Source organism: Prunus mume, linkage group LG2 (genome assembly GCF_029339155.1).
Source record: "Prunus mume cultivar Tortuosa linkage group LG2, ASM2933915v1, whole genome shotgun sequence".
In the NCBI taxonomy this organism is placed as follows: Eukaryota; Viridiplantae; Streptophyta; class Magnoliopsida; order Rosales; family Rosaceae; genus Prunus; species Prunus mume.
Window position 1 is genome coordinate 23,110,317 of NC_142699.1, and position 27,621 is coordinate 23,137,937.

The 27,621-nt window shown below is 35.7% G+C and overlaps 4 protein-coding genes and 1 non-coding gene across 5 annotated transcripts; all 5 read left to right on the forward strand.

Moving 5' to 3' along the window:
- The first annotated feature begins 4,790 nt into the window (after positions 1 to 4,790).
- LOC148919852 (U6 spliceosomal RNA) lies at positions 4,791 to 4,891 on the forward strand. Its single transcript, XR_016124864.1, has one exon. It is a non-coding gene; the product is annotated as a U6 spliceosomal RNA (small nuclear RNA).
- A 7,561-nt stretch (positions 4,892 to 12,452) lies between these two features.
- Positions 12,453 to 13,938, forward strand: LOC103321943 (stemmadenine O-acetyltransferase-like). The gene has a single exon (XM_089046538.1). It carries the CDS (start codon positions 12,503 to 12,505, stop codon positions 13,829 to 13,831), a length of 1,329 nt encoding a protein of 442 aa, XP_088902664.1. The 5' UTR covers positions 12,453 to 12,502; the 3' UTR covers positions 13,832 to 13,938.
- A 6,853-nt stretch (positions 13,939 to 20,791) lies between these two features.
- LOC103321944 (stemmadenine O-acetyltransferase-like) lies at positions 20,792 to 23,450 on the forward strand. The gene is made up of 2 exons (XM_008223795.3): positions 20,792 to 22,758; positions 22,855 to 23,450. Exon 1 carries the CDS (start codon positions 20,924 to 20,926, stop codon positions 22,256 to 22,258), a length of 1,335 nt encoding a protein of 444 aa, XP_008222017.2. The 5' UTR covers positions 20,792 to 20,923; the 3' UTR covers positions 22,259 to 22,758; positions 22,855 to 23,450.
- Positions 23,451 to 24,160: 710 nt separating this feature from the next.
- On the forward strand, positions 24,161 to 25,816 carry LOC103321945 (stemmadenine O-acetyltransferase-like). Its single transcript, XM_008223796.2, has one exon. The coding sequence runs from the start codon at positions 24,269 to 24,271 to the stop codon at positions 25,577 to 25,579; it is 1,311 nt and encodes a 436-aa protein (XP_008222018.2). The 5' UTR covers positions 24,161 to 24,268; the 3' UTR covers positions 25,580 to 25,816.
- Positions 25,817 to 26,128: 312 nt separating this feature from the next.
- Positions 26,129 to 27,562, forward strand: LOC103322002 (stemmadenine O-acetyltransferase-like). Its single transcript, XM_008223858.3, has one exon. It carries the CDS (start codon positions 26,213 to 26,215, stop codon positions 27,539 to 27,541), a length of 1,329 nt encoding a protein of 442 aa, XP_008222080.3. The 5' UTR covers positions 26,129 to 26,212; the 3' UTR covers positions 27,542 to 27,562.
- The last annotated feature ends 59 nt before the right edge of the window (positions 27,563 to 27,621 follow it).

Consider the following 27,621-nt stretch of genomic DNA (forward strand, 5'->3'; position numbering starts at 1 on the left):
TTAATTGGGAATTTTATGGTTCAATTTGATTGTATATGTAACAATATTGTCATATCCCTTTGCAGCCAAGAGGAACACCCGAGGGCCGTGTCGGCAGCTGAAGACGGCGAAGGTCACCGGGTGACCAACATCGTATCAGACATCGGATATGACGAGCGCCATCGGGCTGCACCGACGGCGGACTTGCATAGCTCCTTGGCCCACGACATTGGGCACGTCGTTCGGACCCATTGCCCGATGCAATGGAAGTCTTGGAAGGTCATACCTGACGAGATCAAGATGCAAGTTCGCGGCCAGTTGTCGGTATTTTTCCTATCTTTTAATTATTTTTCTTTCAAACTTTATATATTTCTATTACTTAATGTATGTAATCAATTTATTGCAGACGAACTACGACTTAGAGGACATCAACGAGGAGACTTTGGCGTACGTCAACAGACTCTTCGGTGAGAGGTACAAGCAGTGGAAGAGCGACTTGCACCACCATTTCCAGGCGTTTGATGATCCGCATAGTCGCTCTTCAGGAGGGTTGCCCGAATGAGCTTGAGGGGCGGGAGGATAGTTACGTGGCTCTGCGCTCATTTTCAGGCGCCCGATTATGTGGTATTTTTTTAATAATATTTGTTTAATGTTTATTTTATTTTTTATATCTCATTATTATTTAATTTATTTATAGTTCAATGATTACGTTTTATTTTTTGTATAACAGAATAAAGCCCAAGTGAATAAGGGCAATAGGAAGAAGAAGACTCTTCTTCACCATTCCGGCTCCAGGCCCTTCTCATATAGGATGGATGCACGGCGTCGGGTAAGAATAATATAATTTATATTTAATTTTTAATACGTCATTATTATTAATTTCTTTTGTTCATACTAATATTTTTCTTCTCTTGTTCAATTAAGGGGGGGTCGAAATTCCCAGAGATCGACGTCTTTGGTGACGTTTATGTTCGACCTGGGAATGAGTTGGCCGAGTCCCTTCATGTAAGTATTATGTATTTTTAATTCTTATGTTACACTTTCAATTTATATGCATTTTTTAATTTATATTTTATGTAATGTTAAACAGACGCACGATGGTGGAGAGGAGCCAGTTGGTTCTTCAAGAGTCCGCCTCCCAACTTCCTCCCGAGACTCCGATCGAGTCTGTGGATCCTCCGCATGATGCTGGATTTCAGATTTTGACGCAGACGTTGGATCGGACTCTCGGGAGGAGGCCGGGAACGTATTGTAGGGGATGGGAATGCCCGACAGAGGGAACCTCGACCGCGGTCATCGTCGCAGCAAACAATCGGTGACTATTTTGACATCGCGGGTTGCCGAGCTTGAGGGTCGATGTCGGTGATTCTGCAGTCCCTCGCGCGGTCCGGCATTCCAATCCCGAATTTTAGTGCGTCGACCTCCGAGCCCGTCCACCCCGAGCATCCCCAGCACACCACGGCCCCTGCAGACACCCATACCTCCGAGCCGCATGTGGCAGATGACCAAGTAGATTTCGGAACATTATTTGATTAGTTTTTTATTTTTATAATTATTTTTACAATTTGTATACATTTATTTTATTTTATATAATAGATGTTTTCTTTACGATTAATTTTTTTTATTGTAATTTCATTTTAATTAAAAAAACCAAATTTATTTTTTTACAAAATTAAAAATCAAATAATAATAATTTTTTTAATAATATATATTGCTTTTGCGCGACGAAACGTAAATCGTCGCGCAAAAACATTTAAATAACAAATCGACAAATATATTTTAATCTTGCGCGACGAGTAATTTCGTTGCGCAAGATGTGTATGCGCGACGAATAAGATGTCGTCGCGCAAGGTTCATAGCTCGCGCGACGGACAATTCCGTCGCGCAGTTTTTTTGCGACGACCGCTGTTTCGTCGCGCAAATATTTGTGCGACGGACAATGAGGTCGTCCCCAAATGTTTTTTGAAACGAAGTTGTTATACGTAGCGCAAACTGCGCGACGAATGACATTTGTTCGTCGCGCAAATCCTTTCTTCACGAACTTTGCGCGACGAAACTTCTGTCGCGCATAATGATGTGCGACTAAAATCATTTTTGCGCGACGAATACCCTTTCGTCGCGCAAAGACTAAAATGTAGTAGTGACATGCTTTGTTACTGAAAATCTGTTAATACTATGTCATAAAAGTACATTGTTAATACTATGTTATAGAAATCAACTCAATTACAGGGTATGAATAGTACAACAACTGTTTATACCACTTATTGGAAGTTAACAACTACATCATTTCATTTGCATAATAGGTATGATAAAAGTGTACAACTTCATACCACTCAAAATTAATACTCAATAATGATAAAATACAGAGAATGACTCCATCTCAACAATAGTTGCAGGTCCTGACATTCAGAATGATGAAGCCAACCTTGGAAGCTAAAGAATGTGTTGAGGACAAGCTACAAAAGACATCTATGATAGATGATCATGAAGAAAAAGCTAGACTTGAAGTAGGGAAGAAGGCAACTGAGGCCCCTGGTAAACCAGACACTCTACTTATCACACAAACAGGTGAGACACACTTGCCGAAAATAAGAAATCCTGATATATTCGAAGTATCTTGAAATTGGGTCAGAGGACATCATCAAGGAGAGTCCAAAAGAACCTGAGTACCAAATCGAATTCCTTGAGGAAACTCTCGAAGCCAGTGACATTGCAAGTGAAATAGTTAATGATGATGAAAATTCAGAACAACTTTTGGTAGTCCATGCATGAAGATAGTACCAAGGGAATCACAATAATGTGGTTTGTTTGACATATTTTCCCTACCAATATCAAAGAGTTACAGATAGTAACAAGGGAATTGCCCCAGAAGCATCAAAATGAAGATAATAAGTTATGTTGATCAGCATTCCCAAATTGTCAATTCCTCCATCTATTTCCAATTCGACCTATAAATTGTCTAAATTTCTTTGGCTAAATTAAACAAGTCCTTAATGAACTCAGAGAGATAAAAGCATTCCCAAAATTGCTCAGTACATATATTCATACATACATGAATATATATATATATATGGAATAAAGGTAGACTTGGTCATGTCCAATCCAAAATTGCTCAGTATATATATATATATTCAATGATACATATTGATTGGTGAATTGTTGAATTAAAGTTAGACTTGGCTTAAATTACTACATTTCCTGAAAAATTCAGCAGCAAAATCAACAATTTGCAACCAAAAATTTACCAACATAACTAGATGATAATGCAATGCAGGAGAAGCAACATGCAACCAAATAAACAAATTCTTTCAGCTCACAAAAATGGAAATTCAAAAATAAAATTATAAAATTCAAACCACATGCATGCATTAATTCCATTGAGAAGCTACAATTCACAAAATGGCCAAAATCAAAATACCAAAAACTAATAAGAACAAAAACATCAGGATAAGGTAGTAACGCAACAGTACCTGAGTTGATAAAAGAATTGAAATTCCGGTTCAAGATCAAACCGCCAATAGCCATTTTGCTCTGTACCTTTTAATTAAAGCTAAAGTTCAAACAATCAACTGTTTCAGCTCAACAAGCTCTCACACCATTTTTGAATTTAGAGTCCAACAACCAAAGAGCTGAATGCAAGGCAAGGAGTGAAATGATAGCGTTTTCACGCTCTCAAAAACTAAAATTGATCCCAAATAACTATAATATCAACAAGAGCATGAGGAGAGGATCGAAATCCATACCTGGATCTACTACAACGGTCGCCAGAACCTCAGAAAAAGGTGTTGGATTGAATTCTATTTGAATTATTTTGGATCTTTAGAAAATTTATGTTTGTGTGAGTGTTCATTGGTTTATAATAACATTAATTTCATGGATTAAATTACCATGCCATCTATTACGGATTTATATGATTATGGGATGAGTGTGTATGTTTATATATATAGATCGCTAAATTATGCATATCTCTACTATTTTGTATTTGGAAGTGTATTATAGTATGTGATGGTACTATTTAGTGCATGTCTATATTAATACATATACTCAGTAGTTGAAAATGATGAATTAGGGACACTAGTTCTCAGCAGTATGTAGTGTAAATTTCAAGGTAGTTGAGAACTAGTTTCTGGAAAGTTGAGAAGAGAATTTAAGTAAGGCTTGTGAAACAAGAGGAATTTCAAGATAAATTTCAGAATATGGTTTTCAAACCCACCTCAGGAGTACCCCCCTTGTTGCCCTTGAAACAGATTCGTCATTTATGACATGCTCCACGAGTTTCGGGGACTCATAAATCGTGTGGTGCGAGGATATGCGTTCTCGGGCCAACTACATGTCCCCTGAGTTCTGTGAGGAATGCTACTCAAACAAGTTGCGGAGCGATAGCGGAGTGTTGTCCGAGCGGAGCGAGTCCGGTATCAGCCTAGAGAGAAAGACAAACAAGTAGGCTGCCCCGAGCGGAGCGAGCTCCTTTACAACTACTAAGTAAATCTAGATAGGGGTACTGGAAAAAGCATCCTAATATGAAGAATCTCCTCCGTAAGAGAGTGAGGCTCCCCTACAGGAGCCGAACGTTCCTTCAAGAATAGATGGGGATTAGTATCAACTTTAAGTCCTTGATATACAGAGAAAAACATTGTCTTTGCTGTTGTTGGGAATGAACGAACGCACTCAGGCGGCCCCCCCGTAGCCCAAAAAGCGTAGGGGAGGGCCGCGGGAGTGAGTGAATGACCCAATGTGTATTTCCTTTGTCAAATTGAATAAGTAACCTTTAATCCCGAAGAGAGTGAGGCTCCCTACAGAGCCGAGCGGTAGAAAGTATTAGTATTCCGGTATAAAATTGGAACGATACAGAGAAGATTAGCATGGCCTGCGCAAGGATGACACGATAAATCGAGAAATGGTATCGAGCCCGACCCGACGGAAGTGTGCCGAGGACGCTGGGCCCCAAGGGGTGGATTGTAAGACCCGTGTCTTGGGGAAACAAGAACGGTGAGCAATCCCACATCGCCGGGGAGGGAAAGGTGAAGTGCTTAAATGTGTGGGCACTTCTCTTCCTAGCACGAGGCCTTTTGGGAGCTCACGGCTTCGGATTCTTAGGAACTCCGAAGTTAAGCGAGTTGGAGGCTAGAGCAATCCCAGGATGGGTGACCCACTGGGAAGTTGCTCGTGAGCTCCAAGAAACAAAACCGTGAGGGCAGAGATGGGGGCTCAAAGCGGACAATATCGTGCTAGGGGAGTCGGGTCGTGACAAATGGTACCCTTTCCTTTTGACTATTCTGTATGGCTTTGGATATACTACTGTGGTCCCCTGAGGACTGTGAGGAATGCAGCTCAATTAACTTTGTGTTTCCGAGGCCTGTGAGGATGGAATTGACGGAATAATATTGGAATTGATAGAATGTTATTGGAATTGATGGAATGTTAATGGAATTGACGGAATATGGATGGAGGTACGTTGAGGTGGAGAGGTTTCTTAAGGATTTTATACAGTTCACAATTAATTTCTTAAGTGATGAGTTTGTTTTATAAGTAAAAGAGGAAAATATATGTTTCAATTTACGTAGTCAGTGTTATTTTAATAATTTTCTAATTTTCTTACTTATCTGTAATAAGTTAATTACAAATCCTTATATATATATATATATGTAATTATAATTGGGTTTTATGTGAGTTTCGATGGAAAGGTTAAAAGTGTCTTCGACGGTTGTTTGTTTTATTTTTATTTTCATCTTTATTTTAATTACATATATATATATATATTAATCTAAGCCAGTAATACATAAATTGATTTATGAATTAGAGGAAGTCCAATGAGTGGACTTTTGTTTTATAAATGATTTTATGAGTTATTATGAACTTTACTTTCCAAGCATGATTGTTTGATTTTGAATATTTTTTATTATATTCTGTTTATATTTAAGTTGAGCATGGCTTGGAAAGTAGGAAGGATAATGGCAACAGAATTTAAGGATGGATGAAAAATAGTTTTTATGATTTTCCAGGAAATGTTTTAAAACAACCATAGGTACCCATGTTGCCTTTGGATTAAATGTTGCCTTTGGAATAAATGTTGCCTTCAAAATAAATGGTTGTCTTTAGTTATGTCAGTCCGTTTGACAGTTGCCCCACGAGTCTTATGGATATCCGAACCTTGCAAAGCGAGGAATGCGGATTAGGTTGACTAAATGTCCCCTGAATCCTGCGAGGATTGCGGCTCGGGTCCACTTTGTGTTACCGAGACCTGCGAGAATGTGTCACAAATTTGACAGGAAGGATTGACGGTATACTGTGGGAATTGACGGTTATATAATGGGTACACCCAAGTGGAAGTGAAATATTGATTTTTCAATGCTTTAACTGATTTAATGATTTATGTAAATGAGTGAAATATGATATAAATATAAATATGCATGTTTAATATCTGTACGAGTATAGCATGTGAATGTTATTGAGCATATCGCTGACATGAGAACTTGGATTGATTTGCAATCATAATGGACAATAACAATTGATGAGATACATAAGTGTAGTATAAAAAGAGAAAGAACTACGTATGGCTTGATCCCTTTATAAGGGTACGTAGGTAACCTAGAGTTACTAGGTGCATCCACGAGACCAAAGGATTGGAAAAGCTGTTTAGTTAAATTAGTTTGAAATCTATTAGTGTATTCATGTTGTTTCAAAAGTTTGGAATAGTTTTTGTTGGCAGAACATTTATTTGAATCAAAGAGGCATGAGGCCATTTAGTTCTGATGTTGGTTTGTTGGAATTTTATGTTGATGCATGCTGAACGATTAGGTTGTGTATATATATATATATATATAATATATATAAGCTTGTTTGATAGGTGGAAAATTTTGGGAAACGAACAATTTAAAGGAGACTCTAATTTTTGGCAAGTCAAACTTAAAGAAAATTTGGTTTCTAGTTAGAAGGGCAATTGGTCATTTATGCCTGCACTGCAGTGTCGGACATGCAGTGGTTCGCTCAGATTCCAAAGTGAATTTGGGTCGGGTCCTGTCATCCAGCCTATTTGATAAACTATGATAAAATTATTGTGAGAGAAAGCTATAAGGAAAAGCAACTAATGAGGTGCTTTCATTTTCTCGATTATGCAGAATCGTTTCGAAGAGGCGTTGGGTTTAATGATTATGCGGCAATCATTTTCTGATTATGTGTGAATCAGTACCAACAACACTTTTAACAAAAAGTTTTCTAAATGTCAAAATGCTTTCTCTCATAGCTGATTTCTCTCACAGCAAATCTGATAGCGATTATTTTCACAAAGACACAGCAATGCCAAACTAGTCATAAGTGAAACAAGTTCATATTATTTTTTTGGTGAGGAGGTTATGCCCTTGGTTTGGGTTGAAAGGCCTCCATGTTCTTTGACTGAATCTACTCTTTTAAGGAAAAAAAAAAACTTGAATCTTTTAAGAACATCAAATCTACTCTTTTATGAAATTTTTCATTTACTAAAATCAGATCAAAGGGCCACTATGCTGGTGATGATGACTATAAATTGATGTGATATTGGGCGGCAATGGAGGGTTCTGGTGCTGAAGGATGGAGAAGGATGAGCAGTAGTAGCGTTTTGAGAAATAAACATATTAAAGTAAAATGAATTAAAATGGTTTACTAAAAAAATTGAATTGAATTGAATGATGTGGCATATGACATGTTGGACTAAAGATACTAATCATATATGTATTCTATTGTTTGCTTAAAATGAGACACTTCAACACAGTGACTACACCATTCAAGAAAAAACATGTTGGACATGGCTAATTCATTAATTAAGAAGGGACATGGCTCCAAAGAGATTTTCAAACCACGTGCAGTTGCTCCTCCTTCATTAATTATTCAGAAGGGACATCACTAATTCATTAATTAATTCTTTGAGTATATTTTCAATAATTGACTTTTGTCAAGCGTCATGCATGAACTCATCGTTTTTTTATTAGGCCATCTCTAGTCATAGGGTTAAGTGTAGTCCAAGGCTAAATATTTAGCCCTCTAAAATATTAATTTTCTAAAGAATAGTGTAGGGCTAAATTTTTTCATCTTCAGCCATGTAGAGCTATATTTTAGGGTCCTTCATATTTTATTATTTTGAGAAAAACTATGATACAACACTCATACATTCCACAACTATGTATTGTTTAATTTAATTAAACTACTATTTAAAGACAATATTTCATGACAAATAATTTTTTATAATTTTTTTTAATAACACTTGAAAATATTTAAAAAGGTGACCATATTTATTAAAAAAAGAAATAGGAAAAAGGATGGGTTTCAATCAATGGTGGAGCCAAAAAATCTATCAAGAGGGGTCAACATCAAATGAAACAAAATAAAAATATTCATCTAATAAAAAAAATCCTTTGTATTAATTTATGTATCATTCCCAAATATTTACAAAGGCTGTTGATCTTCAATTTGAATTGTCTGAGTTTTTTTTTTGGGGGGTAAGATTATGTTAGATTTTAGTTTTTGGTAATTAGGTTAATAATTATTAAGTTATTACAAATAAAAAAAATATTTACAAAGGTAAGTAGCGCAAGTTAGTGATGTGAGACAAAAGTTTTCATCTTCTGTAACTCAACATTATACTTTTGTAGTGTTTTCAAAAGATAAGATAGTGAGAATGGTCAAATTTTAAAAATATTATATTAAAAAAATCAAATATGAACATGTAAAAAGATAAAATATGAAACATGAGAAGGTTCACTTGACCACTGTGAGCCTTCATTGGCTCCGCCCTTGGTTTCAATGGTCTAACTTCCAACGGTCATGACTAGTAATTTTTTTTAATTTTTTTATGAATTGAACACATTTAAAAAGGTGACCACATTTATAATTAAAAAAAAATGATTGGGTTTAAATGGTCTAACCTCCAATGGTCATGACCAATAATTTTTTATAAAATTTTCTTAAACAACACAAATTGAAAACATTTAAAAATATATCGATGACGTCAACGCTTTTATTGTTGGCTGTTGGATATGCATTTGCACGAGATGATTTGTGCTCTTACCCACACTTGATAATTTATCTTCTTCAAAAGCACATGCATGGGGCCCACAAAAAATTTGGCCTAGGCCAAAGCTAGGCTAAATGTGGCCCGGTTGGAGGGCTAAATTTTGTTTAGCCCATGACTGGAGATGAGTTTCGCATTATTTTTGGGATATAGCCTATGGTTGGAGATGGCCTTACTGGCCTAGGTAGGTAGTGGTGTGTGTAGTCAGTGGTCTCATACTAATTTATGTGTTTGCTATCTTTTTATATGAGTTTTCCCAAAACTAACTAGTTGTTAGGTTTTGTTTAGCTAAAGCTTTTCTTGACAAACTTGTAATCTTATATGAAATTATCCAAGTTCAAGGAATTTAGGGTAGTATAAGTTTGCATTCAAGATGATTACAGAAGTTGATATCAACCTTGTCATGGCTCAAATGAAGTCAAGAATGAAGGTAAAAATTAAACATTGCATTGCATGCATTATAGTGTTGTCATGTATGATTAGTCAAATATGCATGTCTAGTCATCATTAGTTGTCATGTGTGTAATTCATCTTAGCTCATCTTTATATTATTATTTAAAGTCACATTGCTCTATATCATTGGATGTGTGGGCTCCACATATGAGAATTTTTTATGGAGGGACCAATTTGATATATGCGTAGTAACATTAAGGACCAACTATGTCACAAAAAAAAAAAAAAAACATAAATGACTAAAGGTGATAATTTCGTGAACATCATGGACCATTTGTGATTTTTTTTTTATATAAAAAAAAACCCTTTTCCTCTTGTGTCACTCTTGGGAAGATAAAACTAGATTGGGTGGGTGGAGTGGCTGTTTTTTTTTTTTTTTTTTTCTTCTCTCTCTTAGAAGATTGGTCTTGGTTATATAGGTAGGGAAAAGTTTCAGAAAATTTAGATTGGGCTTCAGTCTTACTTAGACAGGGCTGGGAATGGTGTTATTAGTATGGGGAGACTAGGTAGTTATTTTTGGGTTAATGAGAGTGTTTAGTATCTTGTGGTTACATCCTTAAGATATGTTAGTCCCTATCTTCTCAATTTTTACAATCACATACCCCGGTCTTTTAAAAAGTTTTACAATGTGGTTCTACGGTTAGAGTTTCTATCATATGTTCCCGTTAGTTGCCTACATGGCATTTATGAGTCCTACATTTTTTCTTTTTTATATTTAGTTGTAAGAAAATATTCATATAATATTTAAGCAACTAACGGGGATATCTAACGAAAATCCTAACGATGGAACCACATTGTAACAAATTTAAAAGATCTATTTAATAGGTAAGAAAGGTAAGATGCTTGTTTGTTTACGATTTTGGCTCTTTTATGTTTCACTTTATATGTATACTCGAAGGACACGGTTGTATGCTTTTGACCTATGTTCTAGGTATCCTATGTATTGCATATCAATTTGCTTCTCAACCTATGTTGTAGGTATTACATGTGCTTAATTCGAATTTACCTCATATTCAGGTATTAACTCCACATTGAAACGTAAATTGTATTTCAGCCCATATACATAGTTATTTAAACTTTATATCAATTCATATTTAGCTCATCCTCAGGTATTTACATACACATTACCAATGTGTTTGCTTCATAATCATGTGAATTCATTAATACAGATTAGTTTTAATAATATGGGAAAGATAATAACTTTTTAACTTTTTATCATCACGTGCTCACATTTCTTTTAAGCAATGGGATTGCTAAGTTTGAGATGACAGATTAGGTCTGTTTGGGTCAATACAGATTAGACATGACTGCTAAGTTTGATCTGTTTTGGTATATTGACTATATATTTCTGTGTTTTATGCAAGTAAGTATTGCTATTAATTGTTTGGATTTGGACTTTGAAGTTAACTTGCCTTTGCTATCCATATAAGACCTAACTTTAGTAGTTGGTGATAAAACCATTAACAACTAAATTGAATGCTGCCTTGAATCAATCAGCTATAGCCAGCTAGAAATATCTAATCAATTTTCAAGTATTTTAAAAGAGAGATGGAAAATTTTCAACCGTGTTAATGTCAATTATGGCCCATGAATATACAGAGAACGTCAAGGATTCAAATTTTTTGGGCCAGAGGAGTAGCTACACATAAATGAGATAAGTCATGAATATAATGCCAATGAGATAAGTCCTATTCAAAAGTCATGAATATAATGTCAATGAGATAAGTCCAATATTACACATAAATGGGCTAGCTACACATTAATTCAAGCTTGAAAATATATTTGATTTACTAGGTATGGCTAATTCATTAAAGTTTTATTTATTTATGAAATATGAGTGGGGAAACCCCAAAAAGAAACAACAACTAAGAGCATCTACAATCATACTCACTATTCTTTAGTTAAAATTTGGCTAAAAACACAAAAAAGTTATTTTACGAGCGCTTTATAAAATTTGAACTCCAATCATACTCTCTAGTTTTTTTTTTTTTTTTTTTTTAATTCTAGGATTGCATTCATAATTCAGCCAAAAAAGTCACTAGCCACGAAATACCATTATAATAATAAAGAGGTCTAACATCAAAATTAAAACAATCTAGTGTGCTTCCACTAACGATCATGCAAGATCGAAGAAACTCTGGCATAAGTATCCCAATTAAGATTGCCAACTAAGAGTAATCAAAAAGATATAAAGCTTGAAAAAATCAAGTCATAACAATATAAATAAAACTCTCACAAAGGATAGATGAAAATCTCTCACAAAGGAGAGATGAAAAGCTCTCACAAAGGAGAGATGAAAAGCTCTCATAAAGGAGAGATGAAAAAAGCTCTCATAAAGGAGAGATGAAAAAAGCTCTCACAGAGGAGAGAAGAAAAACTCTCACAAAGGAGATGTGAAAAACTCTCACAAAAAGATAGGTGAAAAGCTCTCACAAAAGGAGATGTGAAAACTACACAGAGAACCTAAATAGTCTCTGTGACTTATTCCGAATATAAAGAAACTGCAAAAATGATAGTGATGGAGACCTGACACCGAAACGCAGCCGCCTGTGATGGTTGGAGGAAAATCATATAACAAAACAAAGACAAATAGGGAAAACCTTTTGTCTTTGAAAATGAGGGGAGAAGAGAGGGAGGAAGAGAATAGGGGAGACGGGAGAAAGAACAATGGCTTCCTCTCCCCTCAAAGTGAAACGGCTCTAGGAGGGTGTTTTGGGAGATAGGAAGCTAGGGTTTAATCATACTCCCTAGTTTAGGGAGTCATAAATACTATAGTTAATTATTTTTTAATTCAATATGATTAGTCAATCTTTATAAAAAAAATAGTTAGCATTAATGAATTTTTTTAACTATGCATAAATTAAAGCAACATTAAATTATTAGGAGCTACTAGGAGTCCCTTTAGCACATGGAGTTACTTTAGCTCTATATAAGTCTCCTTGAAGAGCAACACAAACCACATACAATCACAGATAAACATACCCTCATTGTTTTGTTACCAAGGTACTTGAACTTAAGCAGAAGATCATGAAGGTTGAAGTTGAAGTAATCTCCAAAGAGATTATCAAACCATCTTCTCCAACCCCTGACCATCTTCGCCACTACCAATTCTCCTTTCTTGATCAAATAGCTCCCCAAGTCTACAACCCTTTGCTCCTCTTTTATGAACACAATGCCAAGACACAACCCAACAGCACTGAAATATCCAACCACCTCAAGAACTCATTATGCGAGGTCTTAAACCTTTTCTACCCTCTAGCCGGACGCATCAAGAACAACCAGTTCATACATTGCAATGACGAGGGCATCCCTTTCGTCGAAGCTCGAGTACTAGATTGCACACTTTCTGATGTTCTCAGCAACCCTATCCCTGGTGAGCTTAACAAGTTCATGCCCTTTGAACTTGATGATATTACCAATTCATTGCCCCTAGGGGTCCAACTCAACATATTTCAATGTGGAGGCTTTGCAATTGGTCAATGCATTTCTCACAAGATTGCTGATGGGTTGTCGTATTTCATGTTTAGCAAAATTTGGGCAGCCATTGCTCGTGGAGACCAAGCCAACATAAACCCTCCGGAGTTTGTCTCATCCACACTCTTCCCACCAAAGGAGTTTAATATTGGATTTGATGGTAGCGTTGGCATCACAAAGGATGGAGTAACAAAGCGGTTTGTGTTTGCTGCCTCTCAAATAGAGAACCTCCGAGAAAGATATGAACAAAGTATGCACAATATGAAGAAACGCCCAACACGTGTGGAAACCTTATCCACTTTCTTATGGAGTCGGTTTGTTGCGGTTACAAAGGATAGTACCTTGAATAAGTTGTACAGGGTGATACATGCTGTGAACTTGCGGCCGAGGTTTGATCCACCATTGCCTCAAAGTTTTTTTGGGAATCTTTTTCGTTTGGCCATTACAGCTCCACTGCAAATTCCAAGTAGTGGTGGTAGCGATGAAGAATGTGGTCACGGCGTGGTGATCCCAGTGGTACGAGAAGCAATAGACAACATAGACAATGAGTACGTAAAGAAATTACAAAAGCAAGGTGATGAGCATTTAGGTGTGATGAAAAAACAAGCTGATAGTTTTAAGAGAGGAGAGATGGCTAAATTACTTAGCTTTAGTAGCTATTGTAGATTTCCTCTTTATGACAATGATTTTGGTTGGGGGAGGCCTACATGGGTCGGCTCACCAGCACTCACCTACAAGAACATTGTGCTTTTCATGGACACCAAAGAGGGTGGTGGAATAGAGGCTTATGTTAGTTTGGAGGAGGAAGTCATGGCTAAGTTTGAATGTGATAGCGAGTTGCTCTCCTATGTTGCTCCATCCGGTCGGGTGCTCCTAAGCTAAGGAAATAAATTTCTCTGTGTAACTATATGTTTGTGTTAGAAATTTCCTTATGTAACTGTAATAAATTTCTCTGTGTAACTATATGTTTGGGGAAGCTAAGGAAATAAAAATCGGTCTTGCACTTCCATGTTCACTTTAGTTGTGATTCACAAATCTACATCGTTATGATATTATCAGAATCGTTTACAGTGAAGATTCATTAACCACAATTGAGGTCTTCTCTCCACAATAAAATTGAGGTCTTCTTTCCATAATAAATTTTAAATTTTAAAAACTCTTATTACAAGATAAGGTTTGATAAGGCTGAGAAAAAGGTGAATAAAAACTCTTAATCATCTGATATCAATTATTGATAATAGTATGCAATTATTTATTTATGTTTTTGGGTTTATATAGCAAAAGATTGGGTATAACTTGCTATTTTTCAAGTTGCAGGTTTCTTTGCCTTGTATGTATCTTAGATGATGACAAAATGTAAGTAGAGCCATGAATAGAGGAAAAAAAGAAGTCAATCATCAAAACTAATTTCCTACCAACAAGTTTGCCTCTCGATCACCTAATGAACGTTGACTAAAATTTGTTTCCTCAGACTTTGATGGATAGGTTAACATCGTTTGACCAAAACCCCAACAGTTCAAGCATTTTTCAGAATGCAGTTGTTCAAGGGTGGAAGCCTCTGGTGTTTGAGGAACCTGTGCTTCCCAATGCTACTAACCTTTACAGTAGTGACGTGGTGATTGCTTTCCAGGAAAAAACTTTGTAGATTGTCTGGCCAAGTTATGTGCAATCTAAAGCTTCCATTCAGTGTTAATGGATCATCTTGGAATTCTTACCAGACTACAAAGTGCTCCGAAGTTTTTTATTATTGGGGTTTTAGGGGGTTTTAAAGACTTTTTTAAGTGAGTGACTTTCCTAGAATTGATAGATTCTTTAATGACTTTTACATACTTTATAAAGTTAAGTGACAAACTTTCATATACTTTTGTCATAGAGTTTTATAGACTTTTAAATACTTATTTTTATATTTATTTTACGAATAGCATTTATCTTTTGATATGTTGAATTAACTAGTCGGCATACATGGAACAAAAAATAAAAAATATATATAAAAAACAATTGGATACAATTACGCAAAAGCAAAGAATAGTACTCCTTAACATTAGAAAATGATAAAAATAAATACATTTGAAAATGTACCATAAGGAAATAATTGGCGTTCAACTAGCCATGATTCAGTATAAAAAATAAAAAAATAAAAAAAGCTTAGCCATGATTCATTTTTTTTAGTGAGCTTAGCCATGATTCATTTCAATTACGGTGAATAAAGAAATATATAGTACTCAATCATTAATAATATTTCATAAACCCTCACAAATCAATAGAAATGGTCAGATTACAAGAGTCTGTATTCAAGCTATTCTCCTAGCCCAATACGTGAGATGTAATCAAATTGAGAATATTATATGAAAAAATTATCCACCGAACGAATTATGGGTAAAGAAACAGTACCTAAATAATAAATTAATGGGTTTAGGGGAAAAACATAATATAATAAAATATTGTATGTAAACATAGCATATGAGAAAATCAATATAATAAAATATTTATATGCGAACATAGTTTTGTGATGAAATATTGATAAGCTTCAGGATGCAAGCATGAGGAAAAGAATAGAAGAAATATTCATCAACAGAGGGAAAGTAAAATGTGTGGATGAGAAGAGAAGAAAAACATTCAAGATTTGTTACTAACCTGAAGGAAGTGGATGACAAAATGGGATACCGAATTGGAGACCTAACCATGAAGAAAAAAGATCTCTCTGCTTGCTGCTTGATATAATGAGGGAAGAAAGAATTGGAGATGTTTTGTTTCTATCTTCTTTGCTTCCCAATGCTTTCATAAAGTCTGGTGTAAATTAGCAAGACTTTGGGTATTGGTAGTAAGAATTAGCTTTAAAAGCATTGAAAAGTCATTTATTTAACAAAGTTTTTAAAAGTCATTAACATTTTGGATACCTCAAAACTTTTAACTACTCTTTAAAACTCACAATTGAATACAACTAAACTTTTGAAGACTATTTAAAAGTCACAATTGAATACCTTCAAATTTTAAAACTCATTAAAAGTTATTAAAAGTTAGAATTGGATACACCTCTCTTAGTTTTAGGTCCTTGTAATTGAACTTTACAGTTAAAATTTTAAATTCTTTCTTTGATAATATTTATTTAATATATGGATAAAATAGAATTTAATCAATAAAAGTACATACTATACAAATCGATTATGCAAGCACTCGCATGAAACTAAGGTACCCATGCAAGTTGACATGGGAAAATGGGGGAAAATTGAAAGATTATTGTCTATTTAGAAATAAACGAATCCAAAATAGCGTGGAGAAGAAAAAATAATAGTCTGTTAATGGTTAATTGCACCACATACTCTTCAAGTAACAAAAAAATGAAAAGGAAAAGTGAGCTCAACGAAAAAACAAAAACTAAAGGAAAAATGAGGCCGCCTGGCATACTCCGGAGAGATACATAACCATTAATAAGAATTAGAGATTAAAATGCATTAGAAACTGAACTCGAAAAACAAAAAACATATACATATGAAGACCAATTGCGTATTATCCTTAAAAAGAACATGTTGAAGAACATCTACTTAAAATGTACCAACAACCCGGTTGTTCTTTCCCGACAAATTGATTTGTCCCAACGAACTTCTCTTCCTGATAAATATTGAATTGTTATTTTTGTATTAATCCTTTGTGAGTATTGGTACCGACCCTTGTGGATGATGGTCTTTATACGTAATTTATGAATATAATTATCACTTTTCTTTATAATAATAATAAAAAATCTTGTAAGGCTTTGAAAATTCACATACCTTGTGTTCAAATTTTATTTTTTTTCCTATTATCCCTATGACTTATCTGTATTCAAACATTTTGTTCCTATTAAATCCCTATATGGTTTAAAACGTTGAGGATTGCCATAATGATCTTATTTCATTGTGTGATTAAAGGAATACTTAGTTTTGGATGTAATTGCAGGATCCTTGCTTTATTATTTTTCTGGCTTGACTTTTGTGAATTTCTATTTAACGTGGCTTGTGTAATAAAATGTCATGTTATAATCAGTTTATTTGGGAAAAGCTATATTATTAATTGCACTATATGATAATGATTTTGGTCAGGGGGAGGTGGTTCCATTTAGCTTTAGTAGTTATTGTAGATTTTCATTATACAATAAGAGCATGTTTGGTATACTATATTAGACTATGAATATGATAATCTATGTCAGTTGTTTGGTGTCAACTTGTATTATTTAATTACATGACTATATTAAATGGATTGGGCTTTTAATATTATCCTTACCTGACTAACTATACAACCCAAACACACCGGTTTAGATAATACAAGCTTAATTATAAGACTACGGAAAAAGAAAACAGGCTTTGTACGCTCTTTTCATCGTCTTGTAAAGGATTAGTAATTGAGATTATGTAAATTCTCCATAGGGTTCTTCTTTGCTATCTTCTCCACATGTTATTCTTCTTCTCTAGATATTATGTTATTAAAAATTGTGTTTTTCCTTTTATGTAAAACTCTTGTAATTAAAAATTGTATTTTCCTTTTCTATAAAATTCATATTCATAACTTTTAGATATAAATAATATATAAAATAAAGCTTTAATAGTAAAGTAAAAATAACGAAACAAATAAATAAATAAAATAATTCAAGAGTAAGAAAGCAAGCCTGGTATAGTGAAAGCATGTCAAATACGTTGTTCTAAAGCCTTTGTAGCCTCCCTACGTTCAGGTAATGACGGTCTACAAGACTCATAGATACGACCCCAATATGCATGCTTAAGGCTCGCTATGAGCACGTTCACAGTCGAATAAAAATCTCTAAGCCATAGAACCGTTGCTAACAAATAATATGGAAAGTAAAGAATATATGAAAGTATGAGAATAGAAAAATTGATTGTGGTATGTTTCAAATGTGAAGGATGGAGTGGCCTTGTATAGGCATACAACACTTGTAACCTCCAGACACATTTAGCTAGGAAATTAAAGCAATGAATAGAAAATAAAAACTGAAAATTAAACAATTTGTAACTCCTATAATAAATAAGAGAAACAGCCAAAAACAGATAATAAAACGTTAAAATTTAAAAACCTTTCAAATAATAACATATTCATCTCTCCCTCTCTCTCATAGTCTCTCCAATATGTTTCTTCTTGCTTCTTTTCTCTTCTTCTATTTTCATCTTATCTTTCTTTATATGTATTAATTTATTGTGAAAATTAGGTTATGAGTTTTTCTTCAATATCCATGTCATTGCATTGGTTTTTTTTTTTTTTTTAAATTGTATTTTCCTTTTCTATAAAATTCATATTCATAACTTTTAGATATAACCGGTCATGTCATTTGTTATAAACTCCATAGGCATACAACACTTGTAACCTCCAGACACATTTAGCTAGGAAATTAAAGCAATGAATATAAAATAAAAACTGAAAATTAAACAATTTGTAACTCCTATACAACCAAAAACAGATAATAAAACGTTAAAATTTAAAAACCTTTCAAATAATAACATATTCATCTCTCCCTCTCTCTCATAGTCTCTCCAATATGTTTCTTCTTGCTTCTTTTCTCTTCTTCTATTTTCATCTTATCTTTCTTTATATGTATTAATTTATTGTGAAAATTAGGTTATGAGTTTTTCTTCAATATCCATGTCATTGCATTGGTTTTTTTTTTTTTTTTTTTTTTTGGGGTTCAGAAACTAGGATTTCAATTCAGGGAAAAGGCAAAGACGTCATACCCAAAAAAAAATATATAGTTACAGAGAAGTACAAACATAATGGGACAACGAAAGCAAACTAAAACATTAGATAAAAGGTTTGGGAGGTGGGAGACGCGGCCAAACAACAACAAATGCGTTATTAGTTCATGTAATCTTATCTTTTATATCTTGGAAAAAACAAAAGAAAAAAAAAACAAAGGTCATATGGATCTTTCCAAACAATTAAAACAAAGATAGTCTGACGGAGCACTAAACAAAGTATAACTTAGTCAGATTATTTATTCGGAACAACACCAAAGGCCTTATAATTCTATGGATAAATAGTTAGTCCTCTCCATAACATATTAATACTATTCGACAAAAATTTATCAGTATAGTCTGACGAACCAAAAAAAAGCCCTAAATTGATAATGATTTTGGTTGGGGGACTGACCTACAAGGACCCTGTAGTTTTCATGGACACCAAAGAGGATGATGGAACAATACAAGCATGTATTAGAGCATCTACAATGGTGAGGTTCATTTGAATTTTATTTCAATAAATTGAACTTTTGACTTGCAGTGGTAGAATTCAGTTCATTTCAGTGATCAATAATTCAATTTAGAGATTAATATTTCATTTCAATGATCAATAATTCCTTTTAGAGGTCAATAAAATGAATTATGAAATGAAATTCATTTCAATAAGCTAGCACACCATAATAACTCTACAGGCTCTCTCTTACACATGGACAACTTTACTTTTACAATAACCTGAAAAAGAGGTGCTCTCATTTAATCTCAACTTCTATTTCTTCAGAAAAAAGTGTTAACATAATATTGTCACCAACCAAATAAAATTTTGTTATTAATTATATATATATATATTTAAAATTTTGGTCCTCTATGAACTTTTAAAGATCTCATTTGAAACCACTCATAATTTTATCTTTAAGTTCTTACTATGTAACTTAACATTCATCATTCAAATTTGTATCTTCTATATCAATCATATTAAAAAAAATATTGCTTTTTAATTTAGATTGTACGAGCATTATTGAACTGCACCACTGCAAATGAAACTTTCTCTCCACGCCCACAAATTGGCTAGATTAATGTGATATGCTCTGCAACTTCTTGTGTAAATTATTAAAACATAATTTATCAATATAAATCTTAACTCTAAGGATTAATTGCTAGTTTGTCATTTAGATGGAATGGTTTGCTGAAATTGGATGGCTCAAAAAAGTTATTTAAAGAATAAAATAATTAATTTGTTTAATCACATCAATAAATTGAACTAAACTGTTAAGTAATTAAATTTATTCATTTTATTTTATTCAATCATTTAAAAAAAATATTGCGAATGCTGTGAAACTACAGTTTAGTTCTAGCTGTCAACTTGGTAACAATTGCGAATGCTCCTAACTTGAGGAGGAAGTCATGGCTAAATTTGAAAGAGTTCGTTGCCTATGTATCTTCAATTGATTCGAGCGCAAAATTAAGATAATTAATTTCCCTATGTTGGTATTAATTCGACAAAGTAGTGTTATTACTTGATCAAATAGTCACTACTAGTTTCATCAACAAATTGCTTGTAGTTTTACGGAAGGAGGAGGTGGTTACATTAAAGTTATTGCAGATTTCCTCTGTATTATAATGATTTTGGTTGGGGAGAGACCCGCATGGGAGGGACCTTCAAGAACCTTCTATTTTAGGTTGACACTAAAGAGGCACAGGAAATATTCGTTTTTTATATCGATTTGTACTATTGCAACTGTCCATACGTATTATGAAATTAATCTATTAAATTATCTCAAGTGGGTACAAAACAATTAGGGTTGTAACAATAAATTTGGCTGATCCAATAAACTTTTAGTTATTTATTTAAAGAGGTGATATAATAAAATTTAATTTTAAGATAAGGTTGCTGTATTACTGTTTATTTAAGATAACGTTAATGAAAGACTTTTTTTTTTTTGGGTTGAAAGTAGGAAAACTTAGACTTTGAATGCTAATATGTCTATATATAAACCTTCCCCTGCTATTATATAGTGTGTGAAAATGCCTAGACTTTGAACGTTAATAATATATACCACTTTCCCTGTGGCTGCTATGAAGTGGAAATCCAAATAATGTCATCATATCCCCATCCCTTCAACATCACACAATTGACAGCAATCCAACTTTGACCTCCTAATAATAATTGAACAAACCACTTCTGTCTTTCTTTTCAAATTCCGTCCCTGCACTGCACAATCAAAACAAATTCTGATCAAATAGGAGAGAGAGAATTAAGATGAAGGTTGAGGTTGAAGTGATCTCCAAGGAGATTATCAAGCCATCATCTCCAACCCCTGACCATCTTCGCTATTTGCAGCTCTCTTTTCTTGATCAACTAGCTCCCCCAGTCTATAACCCTTTTGTCCTCTTTTATGAATTCAATGGCCAGACACAGCCCAAAATCACTGAAATATCCGGCCATCTCAAAAAGTCCTTGGCCGACGTGTTAACCCTTTTCTACCCGCTAGCCGGTCGAGTCTTCAAACAAAACCATTTTGTTGATTGCAATGATGAGGGCGCTCCCTATGTTGAAGCACAAGTCAAGTGCTCACTTTCTGATTTTCTCAACAATCCAATTCCTGATGAACTCAAGAAGTTCATCCCATTGGAGCTAGACAATATTGCCAATGAACTTGCTCTAGGGGTTCAGCTCAACATATTTGAATGCGGAGGATTTGCTATTGGTCAATGTATTTCTCACAAGATTGCAGATGGATTGTCTCATTTCATGTTCAGTAAAACTTGGGCTGCCACAGCCCTGGGAGATCAACCACGAATAGAACGTCCAGAGTTTGTTTCAGCAGCACTCTTCCCTCCAAAGGAGTTCAATATTGGATATGATGCAGGCATTGGCATCACAAGGAACAGAGTAACAAAGAGGTTTGTGTTTGATACCTCTAAGATTGAGAGTCTCAAAACCAAATATAAAGGGGAGGACAGTTCAGGTTTTAACTCTCGAGCTTTGAGTTTGGAAAACGAAAAAGGACCCTCACGCGTTGAGGCCTTATCTGCTTTCATATGGAGTCGATTTGTGGCCACTACAAAGGATGATGCAGGACATGATGAGAAGCACTACATAGTGCTTCATTCTGTGAACCTGCGACCGAGGTTTGATCCACCACTGCCACAACATTGTTTCGGAAATCTTTACCGTGGTGCCATGACAGCTCCATTCTTATTAAGTAGTGGGGAAGAATGCAATTATGGCGCAGTGATCACCAAGGTGCGAGAAGAAATAAACAAGATCAACAATGACTATATCAAAAGACTACAACAGGGCAATGAGCACTTGAGTGTTCTCCAAGAAAGTAGTGATAATGTTATCAGAGGAGAGGTGGATACATTTAGCTTCAGTAGTTTTTGCAGATTTCCTGTGTATGATAATGATTTTGGTTGGGGGAGGCCTGTGTGGGTGAGCTCACCGCCATTGACATTCAAGAACCTGGTGGTTTTCATGGACACCAAAGAGGCTGATGGAATTGAGGCATACATTAGTTTGGAGGAGGAAGTGATGGCTAAATTTGAATGTGATACCGAGTTCTTGGCTTGTGTTTCTCTAAGTGGTTGCTGAACTGTAAGGAAAATGCGTCTGTTATGGGTGAACTATGATTCTTCTATGAAGCAAGAATGGCAGAAAGGCTACGAAAAAAAGCTCCCAACCCTAGCCCCCCCCTCTTCTAGCGCCGCCAGGAGGGGAAGTGGTCACCGACCCTTCTCCCCTCCCCTTCTTGCCTCCTTGTTACTCCTTTCCTCCCTTTCCCCCTTCTCCTCCCTCCTTTTGGTTCTTTTTTCTGTTTTCTTTTTTTGGCTTTTTCTCCCTCTTCTCCCCCTTTCTTTCTTCTCTGGTTCCCTCTCCCCCTCTCTCCTTCGTCCCCCTCCTCTCCTTCCTTTTCTATTCTCTTTTCCAGATCTCTACCTCCACGTTTTTTTTCTTCTGTTTTTTTGCTTTTGCTTTCTATTCTTTTTTTCTCCTCTCCTTCTTTCTGATTTTCTCCTTCACCCCCCTTTTCCCTACCTTCTCCTCTCTCTCTCATCTCCCCCCCCCAAAAAAAAAAAATCCTCCATTTTCAGGTTGCTGCTCTGTTTTTGAAGAGCCAGTTCCTTTTTTTCTTCTTTTTTAGTTTCCTTTTTTCATTTTATTTAATTTTAATTTGTTTCATCTTTTAGGTCGTGAAGGCTTCGGTTTTATTTTTCTGGTGCCCTTTACAAGTTTCCACAATGCATTTTCTCTCCTCATTGTTGGAGGCGGCGTCACATCAGTTGGTCTTAACCACTATCATCGGCTCCTTGGTGGAACTGATGGAGTTTGGAATGCCCTTAAAGTGCAAATCGCACTTATCACTTGGATTACGGTAGCGCTACTCCTACTAGGTGTACCTTGGGTTGCTCACCACCATTTTCTGTTGGTTACTGGTTTCTCTTTGGTGGTTGTCGACTTGCTATGGTGGTGCGGCTTGTGACTGTAGGATTGTGCAGCACATATCTATTAATGGTGTTAGGGTTTCCTAATGTTGTGTTGTGCTTTGTGGGCTTTTGCCTTTTGTGGACTTTTTATCGTTATGTGGGCTCTTGGCCTCTATGTGGGCTTTATGCTTTATGTGTACTCTACGCATTTTGTTAGTTTTATTTGTAGTGGGCTCTATGTCTCTTTGTATTGCATTTTGTGTGAACTCAATTATTTGAGTTCATTTTGATCTAATCTCGCTTTCGACCAAAAAAAAAGAAGAAGATTCTTCTATGAATGTGTGATTTGGTACAAAATTTGAAGGTGATATCTTATCGTTAAACATTTCTAATACCACAATTACAACAAATAAAATAAATCATGTTTATTAACTGTTGTAGGGGAAAACCCACAAATAAAAGCAAGTCAAATTTTCCTGCTACTATGAAAAATAGAAAGTTCAAAGCACAAACACTCATCAACAAATAAAAAAGGCCAGCATCAAACAATCAAGAGCTCTTGGGGCCCAAAGTGGCTAACTACGCCACATTTTCTTGTGTTATTATAGTGTAAATAGTGGTCTAAATGCATGGATATGCAAATGTGTATATGTTCTGAATTTCTTTACCTTTACTTCACACGCAACATATATGCATTTCTGCAAGAAAAACCATGTTGGACTAAAGATAACAAGACACTTCAACACACAGACTATACCATCCAAAATCACTATCATAATATCACTGGAAAAAACATGCAAGCTAATCCTCAGATTAAGAAAACAAAAAGGTAAAGACTTTAATGATGCTTAAGAAAATGAACAAACCTGGTGTGATGTTATGTTCCACAAGTATCGGATCATGATTCCTGTAATTCAACATGCTTTAAGTTAAACAAAACATAGCATGGTGTCGTGGAAATAATGTCATTCCCATGAGCCAATTATGTTTTTGCTGCAACCATGAGACAATATATAAGTTAATTTTCTAAAATTACCTGTCCCCTTAGCATGCAGTTGCTCTAGCTCTATATAAGTCTCCTTGAAGAGCAACACAAAACCAGAGACAATCACAATCACGGCCAAATATACCCTCATTGTTTTGTTACCAAGGTTTTTTTGAACTTAAGCAGACGATCATGAAGGTTGAAGTTGAAGTAATCTCCAAAGAGATTATCAAACCATCTTCACCAACTCCTGATCACCTTCGCACATACCACCTCTCCTTTCTTGACCAGATATCTCCCCCGGTCCATAATCCTTTGGTCATATTCTATTCCTCAGAGCCCGATACAAAATTCAATATTGTTGATATATCCAATCAGCTCAAGAAATCCCTCTCCGATGTCTTAACTCTATTCTACCCACTAGCCGGACGAGCCCATGGCAACTCGTTCATTGATTGCAATGATGAGGGCATACCATACTTGGAAACTCGAGTTAATTGTCAACTCTCTCATGTCATCCAAAACCCAATTCCAAGTGAACTCAACAAATTCATTCCATTTCAAGTACATGAAGTTGCTGATCTTTCCCTTGGTGTCCAACTCAACATCTTTGACTGTGGTGGCATAGCTCTTGGTGCTTGCGTTTCCCACAAGATTGCAGATGCTTTGTCAGTTTTCATGTTCATCAAAAGTTGGGCAGCCATTGCCAGACAACAAGATGAACATATAGTGTGCCCCCAATTTGTATCAGCCACACTCTTCCCACCAAGAAACATATCCGGGTTTAATCCAAGGACTGGTATCACAAAGCAGAATGTTGTAACAAAGAGATTTATCTTTGATGCTTCAAAGATAGAGGCTCTTAAAGCAAAATATAGTATTGATAATTACAGCCAAAGCTTAGAAAGCTACCAAAAACCCCCTTCTCGTGTGGAAGCTTTGTCAGCCTTAATATGGAGCCGCGTTGTGGCAAGCACTCAAGTGAAGTCAGAACCGGCACCCGAGAGGCTGTATGCCATTGTTCATACAGTGAACCTACGTACAAGAACTGACCCTCCTCTGCCTGAACACTCATTTGGAAATCTCTACAGAATTGCGATGACAATCCCATCGCTGCAAACAGGGGAGGAGTGCTATGGCCTCGTGAGGCAGGTGAGGGACCACGTGAGACAAATCGACAAACACTTCGTCAGCAAACTGCAGCAGGGCAGTGAGCACTTGGATTTCATCAAACAGAGCTCTGAGAACTTCTTCAAGGGAGAGATGGTGACGCTGAGCTTCACTAGTCTGTGTAGATTTCCTCTGTATGAAGCTGATTTTGGGTGGGGAAAACCCACTTGGGTTGGCTCACCTCCCCTCACTTTCAATAACTTGGTTGTTTTCATGGACGCCAAGTCTGGTGGTGGAATAGAAGCATATATTAACATGAAGGAAGAGGACTTGGCTAAACTTGAAGGTGACAATGAGTTCCTTGCATTTGTTTCTCCACATGGGCTCAGGTGATGTGTGTTATTATCTTCTTGTGTTGTGAATGAGTATATGAATTAGTAGGGAATATTTGAAGTCAAAATAATTGTGACTATAAGGTTTGTTTTAATTATTTGTCAAAATTTGGATAAAATATTGTGTGTTCTCTAATAAATATGTGTAAGATGTCAAATTTCTTTCTTGGGGTCTCCGATGTACTTTGATATTTTGTTAAACATTTCATTTTAATAGTTAAGAGCAATTATTCATACATACGAGGCATGGTCATTCGTATCCACCTTCCTACAATACTACCTTGTTTTAATATAGTTTAATGTAATTATTTTGTTATGGTCATTAGTTTATGATATTTTTGGTTGGAATTCGCATGATCATTGGTTTCTTTACATAAATATAGAGTCCCAATCGCATATGCCACAATCAACACAAACAAAAATTCCACCCAAGTTTTCTCAAAACAAACAAACATTTACACCAAGTTGGATTATTTTATTCCACCGAGAAATGCAATACCTTATTCAAAAAATATTAAAATGGGAAAAAAGAAAGTGATTATCTGTGAAGGATTCGAAGGATTCCAACTTTGCATAATTTAATTAGCAATAGCAAAACGGATCGATCAAAAGTTCTCTAGCAAAGAAGATCAGGATGAAGATTGAAGTTGAAGTAATCACCAAAGAGACAATCAAACCATCTTCTCCAACCCCTCACCATCTCCACCACCACCAGCTCTCCTTTCTTGATCAATTGGCACCCCATGCCTATGTTCCTTTTCTCTACTTCTATGAATTCAATGGCTCCACAACCATCACTCAAATCTCCAACCTCCTCAAGACTTCTCTATCCAGAGTCTTGACCCAATACTACCCTTTTGCTGGGAGAGTCAAAAACAACCTTTTTGTTCACTGCAAAGACCAAGGCATCCCATTTTCTGAAGTTAAAGTCAAAACCCATCTGCTCTCTGATGTCATCACCAACCCCTGCCTCTCTGAGCTCCACAAACTGCTGCCATTCAAGCTGGATGAAGTCACAGAAACAGCCCTTGGTGTCCAGCTCAATGTGTTTGAATGTGGAGGAATTGCTGTTGGGTTATGCATCTCACACAGAATTGCAGACGGCCTCTCATGTTTTACATTTGTGAACAATTGGGCAGCTGCTTCTAATTGTGGACCGGGGAACAAAAGTTCTATAGTGGGTCCAGATTTTTCTGCAGCTTCAATTTTCCCACCAAGAAATATGGATGGGTATTTAGGGTTTCCTATCACCAACAGGCATGAGATCAAAACCAAGAAGTTTGTGTTTGATGTGTCAAAGGTTGAGGCTTTGAGATCAAAATATGAACAGAGCATCAAGATCTCAAAAACCCGAAAACGGCCATCAAAAGTTGAGGCCTTGTCTGCTTCTTTATGGGACATCTTTGTTTTGTCAAGGCCTAGGGAAAGACCTCAAACGTTGTACGCAGTTGTTTATATCATGGATCTTCGTTCAAGGTTCAAGCCACCTCTGCCTCATCATACTTTCGGAAATTATTACAGGGCTGCCATGGCAACTCCAACTCTGCCTACAAGTGAGAAGCCTCATGGATCGGTGAGACAGGTTATAGAGGAAATTGAGAAGATTGACAGTAATTATATGAGGAAATTCCAAGAGGGGTATCAACAACATCTGGATTTCATGAAGAAAAGAACGGAGAAGGCTGCAAAAGGAGAGCTGGTCACATTGACTTTTTCTAGTGTATGCAAGTTTCCTGTGTACGATGCAGATTTTGGTTGGGGAAGGCCTACATGGGTAAGCATGACTGCTATGCGTATCAGTAATCAAATAGTCTTCATGGACACCAGAAATGGTGATGGAATTGAGTCTTATTTCAGCTTCAAAGAGGAGGACATGGCCAAGTTCGAACATAACAAAGAGTTCACGGCGTTGCTTAGCTCCCCAATTGGTAATGTCAAGGAAAATCCACTTGCACGTCTTTAAATTGAATGAGAGTTGGCATCATCATGTGTTTGCTGAATGAGAGTTTCCATTTGATGTAGTAGATTTAGTTTACAAATATA

Coding starts and splice junctions, on each gene's coding strand:
- LOC103321943 (XM_089046538.1), top strand. CDS start 12,503: ATGAAGGTTGAAGTTGAAGTAATCTCCAAAGAGATTATCAAACCATCT.
- LOC103321944 (XM_008223795.3), top strand. CDS start 20,924: ATGAAGGTTGAGGTTGAAGTGATCTCCAAGGAGATTATCAAGCCATCA.
- LOC103321945 (XM_008223796.2), top strand. CDS start 24,269: ATGAAGGTTGAAGTTGAAGTAATCTCCAAAGAGATTATCAAACCATCT.
- LOC103322002 (XM_008223858.3), top strand. CDS start 26,213: ATGAAGATTGAAGTTGAAGTAATCACCAAAGAGACAATCAAACCATCT.